At 38.3% G+C, this 7,239-nt stretch overlaps 1 protein-coding gene across 1 annotated transcript in view; it reads left to right on the top strand.

Moving 5' to 3' along the window:
- Positions 1-7,239, top strand: part of ADK (adenosine kinase) — an 853,347-nt gene that overhangs the window by 131,152 nt on the left and 714,956 nt on the right. Inside the window, exon 4 of the mRNA XM_042780914.1 lies at positions 5,211-5,264. Within this exon, the coding sequence (XP_042636848.1) occupies positions 5,211-5,264 (54 nt within the window). The remainder of the gene's footprint in view (positions 1-5,210; positions 5,265-7,239) is intronic.

Here is a 7,239-nt window from a genome sequence, read left to right as displayed (position 1 = left end):
GTCATGCTTGGTAGGGTGGAGGGTCAACGAAAGAGAGGGAGGCCTTCAACGAGATGGATTGACATGGTGGCTGCGATGATGGGCTCAAGTATAGCGGGGATTGTCGGGCTGGCGTGGGATCGGGCAGTGTTTTGTTCTGCTGTGCATGGGGTCTGTATGAGTCGGAAATGACTCGACGGCACTTAACAACAACAACAACAACATGTGTCTGTAAGCTATTATCAGAAGTTAAGTAATTTCAGGGCGAGAGCAAAGAACCACCATCAGCCCAAACCTAATTCCTCTGAGGAGAAGTCAGACATATCTCCACTCTTGAATCTTTTTTTTTTTTTTTAACATTTCTGACACCAGCTGTCCTCCCTACAGCACTCTGTGCTTTTCTGGTGGGTTTGATAATTTGTTACAGTGGTCACACAGAACACACAGACCATACTCATAATTATCTGGTGTATTAGGGAAGTAACAGGTTACAATTCAGGATCAGGATCAATGTGCGTGTCACAGGATACAGGATATAGTTCATTAGTTAGGACAGATTCCAACCAGAAAACTCTCAGCATTTTTTTAGTCATGTCTGCAAGCAGGTCTCACTGTTGGCCTCCGTCACTGACACCTACTTGGGCCTGGGTTCTAGCACCAGGGCCTGCTTAGTTGTCAAGTGTTACAGCTCTTTTGGCTCCACCATCAAGTGCCTGGAGACATTCCACTCCACTGGCAAACCGCTACCTGGTGGTGCTCAGCTCTCTCGCTTCGTGGGTTGGGAAGCTTATTGCAGGTGTCTCACTCCACTGCTGCTAGTGCCACTGCACCATTGTTCTGGTTACCTAGTGCTGCTCTGACAGGAAATACACAACAAATGGGATGGCCTTAACAAACAGGAGTTTATTCTTTTACAGTTCAGGAGGCTAGAAGTCCAAGTTCAAAGGTGCCAGGTCTAGGGGCTGGGTGAAAGCCCCTCAGCCTTGGGCTTCAGCTCTGCATCCAGCTCCCGGCCCACTGAAGCTAGATGCATTTCTTCACTCAGACAGCTGCTGGCTGCTGAGGCTGAGAAGCCCCAAGGTTGACAAGTAAAAAGGCACAGTCCTGATATTACCAAACCACATGGCAGGCCATTAATTTAAGTCCATTCTAAGTCCCAAGGTTGGCAGAGCATGGCAGGCTGCTGAACAATGACACGGCTACATGCAGGGTCCAGTGTGCCATAAATTAGAAACCATTCCTAAGGCTTTTCCTTATATACAGGAAGCAGACCACATCCCAAAGGCAGCTACTCAGTTGCTTGTAGTAGATTCCACCATGGAGTTGAGTGCCAGTCTCATCATGGGGAATAACTACCACTATCTGCCCAGCCACTCAACCAGGCCCAGCCAAGTTGACACACAACATAACCACCACAACCGTCTTATGCTATCTTGTACCATATTACAATATCTTCAGTGTTAAAGGTTTCCTCCAGGGGTTTCTCAGTGCAGGGACTCAATTTCCAAAGGATCTAGTCTGCTCCCAGCTCTTCTTGATGGTGGTGAAATCTTCTTGCAACCTCTAGGCTCTTTTTTAAGCCTGCTGCTACTGCCTAGACCACAAATTGAACAATATTCTCAGTAGGCCACTGGCATCTTATTTGCATAATAATTGACCAATCCCTGCAAATGTTTTACATACTTTATTTGCATAGTAAACTGTCTAATCTGTGCAAGATTGTGGTTTAGCAAGTCATCTTGGCAGACCTAGGACCAGAAAGGCCATATATAAAGAGAAACCCATAGCACTACAGTGCCCGTGTGAGAACCATCCTCTAATATTTAATGCTCAGGAAATAGATAGAAGGGCAAGGAGCTTTGTTTTAAGTTTGTTGCCTGGAAATAATAAATTGATGCTACCTTTACTGCTTCTTATTGGAAACTCTCATAACTTTGTTTCATGAAACTGTTCCTGAAAAGTGGTACATTCTTTGATGATGATCAGAGAGTGTAAGAGGTAAACTTTTAAAATTAATACTGTTATCACCGTGTCTGAGTATAGAACATCCTATCACAAATCCCTATTTCTAATTTCTAGCTTCACTCTTAAGGAGCTCTGGTGGTACAGTGGTTAAAACTCTCAGCTGCTAATCAGAATGTCAGTAATTTGAACCCACCAGCTGCTCTGTGAGAGAAAGATGAGGCAGTCTGCTTCCATAAGGATTTACAGCCTTTGAAACCCTGTGGGGCAATTCTACTCTGACCTTTCTGGTTGCTATGAGTCAGAATCGAGTTGATAGGAGTGGGTTTAGTTTTTGGTTTTAGTTTAGTGTCACTCTTTACAGAAATAAGGTAGAAAATAAGAAGCTCAGTATTCAGTTTATGGTATGAAGAAGGCTTTGGAGACCAAAATATTATGAATCATCCCTACTTTAATGCTCCAGGCATTTTACACACCAGACAGGGGAATACAGTACCATTCAGGATGGGTATGAGGTATGCCATTCTTTTTATAAAGTGGGTGAGGGCATTAGTGAAAGGGGAAGTAGGAAAGGTGACTCATTGTGACTTCTGTACCAGGGTCTCTGGTGCATTATCATACAAATTAGTTTCAGGAAAATATTGAGCACAAATGAAATTGAGAATTTGGGAATTGTCCATAAAGCTATTTCTCTGTACCCTTCATAAAGTCTGTTTACCTTCAACAGTACAAATACACACCACTTTGAAAGATCTCAAATCTACTATTTAAAGCAATCTCTACTTTATAGATCAGGAAACTGAGACTTAAGGTGAAGTCTTGTCTATGTTTATTATTATATGTTAAATTATGTTCTCCAAGAGAACAATGTGGTACAAAACTCAAAATCATTTGGAGGCAAAAAAAAAAAAAAAAAAGAAGGTGGGGACCAGGTTTGCTGGTCCAATAGAGCCTGGTGTAACCACTGAGACTATGGCCCCTGGCTGCCCTTCAGGTCTGGAATTGAACCCACAACTGTGGTTTCCAGCCAAACAAAGTACAGGCATGTGAGTTAAACATTTACCTCAAGTAGACACACGCCCTGGAGAGAACAATCATGGGAGAAGGAAGGGCTGCTTATGCACAGGGAGATAGCTCAGGGTGCAGAAGAGTATGAAGGGATGGACACTGGGAAGAGGTAACTATGGGGAGGAAGTGGGAGGGGAGCTGCTGCATTGTAAATTTTGGTCAATGACATGAGACAAAGTATATGTGAACTGCTGTATGAAAAGTGAATTTACTCTGTAAATCTTCACCCAAATCCTAAAAAAAAAAAAAAAAAAAAATTATTCCCATTTTTGCAGCCACTGTATTAATCCATCTTGTTGAGGGCCTTCCCCTTTTTTGCTGACCTTCTACTTTACCAGGCATGATATCCTTCTCCAAGGAATAGTCTCTTTTGACAACATGACCAAAGTAGATGAAACGAAGTAAAGATTTACAGCCTTGGTAACCCTGTAGGGCGGTTCTACTCTGTCCTATAGGGTCACTATAAGTTGGAATCAACTAGATGGCAGTGGGTTTTGGTAGAAAATCTATAATGTTATGCCTATCCAGCAGTTCTAAATTCAAGAAACTCTACAGTGTCAAATATTAAGAGTTCACAAAGTTATCCATTCATGAAGTACATAATAAACATTTGTGACCAACCTATGTTCCCCAAAACATATATGTTGTAAATTCTAACCTCTGTGCCTATGGTTATAATCCTATTTGGGAATGAGAATGAAGCACGATTAGTGTAGGGTATATCTTGAGTCATTCTCTTTTCAAATATATATAAAAAAGATTAAACAATTGAGCAGAGAGAAAGAGAGATGGGGTAAGATAGATGCCAAGACACGTGGAGATCTCCAAGAACCAGGAAGCAGAAAGTGAAGAGACAGGGACTTTCTACTAGAGCCAGCACTCTGAGTTTGGACTTCTATCCTCCTAAATAGTGAGACAATAATCTTTTTGTAAAAGCCATCCACTTGTGGTATTTCTGTTACAGCTAAAACCAAAACCAAACTTACTGCCATCAGGTCGGTTCCAGGAGTGTTAGATAACCAGGACAGTTAATAAGCTAGAAAATGACTTAGTCAGCAACTCCCAAACTTACTCTTCCTGCTGTGTCATGCAATCTAGTACATAGGTTGGTCACAAATGTTTATTATGTACTTCATGAATGGATAACTTTGTGAACTCTTAATATTTGACACTGTAGAGTTTCTTGAATTTAGAACTGCTGGATAGGCATAACATTATAGATTTTCTACCAAAACCCACTGCCATCTAGTTGATTCCAACTTATAGTGACCCTATAGGACAGAGTAGAACCGCCCTACAGGGTTACCAAGGCTGTAAATCTTTACTTCGTTTCATCTACTTTGGTCATGTTGTCAAAAGAGACTATTCCTTGGAGAAGGATATCATGCCTGGTAAAGTAGAAGGTCAGCAAAAAAGGGGAAGGCCCTCAACAAGATGGATTAATACAGTGGCTGCAACAATGGGCTCAGGTATAGCAGGATTTGTGAGGCTGATACAGGACTGGGCCGTGTTTCATTTTGTTGTACTTGTGGTCGCTATGAGTTGGAACCGACTTGATAGTACCTAACATCAACAACAACAAATCTTTACAGAAACAAACTGCCACATTTTTTCCCCCATGGCATGGTTGTGGGTTTAAATCATCAGCCATTTGGTTAGCAGCTGAATGTCTTAACCGTTACGCCACCAGAGCTCCTAGATTCTGTACCAAAAACAAAACAAAACAAAGCAAAAAAACAAACTCACTGCGGACAAGTCAGTTCCAACTCATAGCAATCCCTCCTTGGGTTTCTGAGGTGGTATCTCTATGAAAGCAGATTGCCCATTCTTCCTTCTGAGGAGTGGCTGATTGGTTTGAATTACCAGCCTCTGGTTAGCAATAAAGTGCCTTAGCACTACGCCATCAGAGCTCCTAGATTCTTCAGAGAAGAATAGTAAAGATATATTTTCCAATCATGGTTCAGTTGATCTCCCTGCAGCCCTTTGGGTGGTGTTAGTCAAAGTGACTAATATAATATCAAAATACCATTTCCTTGGACTTTCTTGGCATTTATCAATTAAGACGGAAATCTGTAACAGTGGAGCAATGCTTTACTTGAGGCAGGGGTCAACTAACTTTACTGATACTATAATCAGATGTTCATGAGGCAAATGTACTTGTAAGTTTATGTGACCAGTGTATATTTGTATTTGTGTTATAGGTATTCTCTGAAACCAAATGACCAAATCTTGGCAGAAGACAAACACAAGGAACTGTAAGTGTATTAAACCTTAGGTTATACATAGTTTACTCAGTGTGGAGTGGATATATTGAAACAATATGATTTGTAAAATGATGTGCAATATGAAATATGATTAACACCATGTTTTTGATCTGAGTAGGTCTGAGATAATCTATACTAAATATTGAAGAAGATTAATAGGAAATAACTATTCCCATGTATTCCATCATCTAGACTAAGAATGTGTTAGGAAATGTATCATTTTATTTTTTTTCCCAGATAAAATTTTAAATTGTCAGTGTTAATTTTTAGCTCTTCCTCTGTTCACTCCCTGCCATACTAAAGAAATTTAGTTTTGTTTCGTTTGATGCTTTATGAAAAAGTAAATGCCTAGCTATTGTTTAACATAAGGTAAAACACTTTAAGTATAAAATTTGAAATGAGGATAGAATTTTGTCTCCTCTTTAAATTTTAGACTAAAATAATCTATTGTCTTTTTCCTGTACAGTTGAAGAAATAAATTTGAAGGAATATTATGTAGTTATTAAAAAAGTTTTGGTATAACCTTCAGGATCATGAAATGAATTTATTTCATTTTTGTACTTTTCTAATGGGTTGTATTATTTCTATAACTAGAAAAAGAAAACTTGATGAAAGAAATTCTAAATTTCCTAAACTTGAAGTATTCGTTTGAGTCAAAATCTACTTGATGGCACCTAAAAACAACAATAACTAAGAAATGAAGTTTTTCAATTTTATAAACATAATTGGTAAACTGAGTGAGCAAACATAATGGAGTTGAAAGGACACATGCTTTTTATTTTAGTGTGACATGAGTCTTCCTTCTTCTCAATAACTAATGCTTACATAACAAGGATCATATACTTGCTGGTATATCCTTGACTTGCTATTAGTTGATAATTCCTTTAATTCTTTTAACTGGTAGCTTTTTGCCTTTAGGTTTTTGACTTACAGACTTAAGAAAACTCTCAATTGAATATGCCACCATGAGAGCAGAATATTAATTTTTAAAAATTCAACCCAGCTCTTCATGAAAGCTACTCATACATGATCTGATTGTGTCTTTGTAATTTAAATAGCTAACATTTCTTTGTGTTGTTTTAAAAGTATAAGAAATGTGCATATAAAATAAAATCTAATTATCTAATTAATTCCATGTTTTGTTCTCATAAAATGTATTATGGATTTTTCATTCTATTCTCTAAAAGACAACACTGATTCATCATGGTATTGTAAAAATGCCATGTACATTTGAAAATGTACGTAATTAAAGTAATGAGAGTACAATGATAGCTCTACTTTATATGGTAAGTACTAAGTATGTTTTTGTATAAAATATTTTTCATTTCTGAAATCTGGTGATTCAGATTCCATATATACTTAGTCACTCGTGCTTCACAAATATACTTGTTATTCCTCTGATGTGTAACAAAATGGAAAAAATGGTCATAAAAGACAGTGACACTTGTTTTTCTGAGCAGAATTTTTTTTTTCCAAGTTCCTGTTTTGTATATTGAAGGCTATTTGGGGAATAAATTTATATAGGAAAGCAATTAAAATATTGATGTGATTAATCAAAAGCTTTGGGGTTTATACTTTTCTCTGTGCGTGGTCAAATAGTTAACTGGATTAATAAATCTTCCATAGATTTTTCTCTACCTCTCAGAATTGTAAGTGAAATAATTTAAAATAAATGAGAAGAACTTCACTATTTTATTCAATAAGTCTTTTTTTTTTTCCCATCTAATTGCTAGGTACTATCTTCATTTATAAATGGAGATTTAGTCATAAATTTAATATTGCTTCATATTTCAAGAGAGTTTCATAACTAGAATTTCATAATGGTGAATTTCTTACTGTTAGGTACATCTGCAGTTGTTGTTGTTAAGTGCCGTTGAGTCGTTTCCGACTCATAGCGACCCCATGCACAGCAGAACGAAACACTGCCCGATCCTGCGCCAGCCCCACAATCCCCGCTATACTTGAG

The sequence above is a fragment of the Orycteropus afer genome, unplaced genomic scaffold (assembly GCF_000298275.1).
Source record: "Orycteropus afer afer isolate SDZICR_OR568_19922 unplaced genomic scaffold, OryAfe1.0 scaffold00070, whole genome shotgun sequence".
NCBI classification, from domain to species: Eukaryota; Metazoa; Chordata; class Mammalia; order Tubulidentata; family Orycteropodidae; genus Orycteropus; species Orycteropus afer.
Note: the sequence above shows the minus strand (reverse complement) of the source record. Positions and strands in the feature narration are given on the sequence as shown.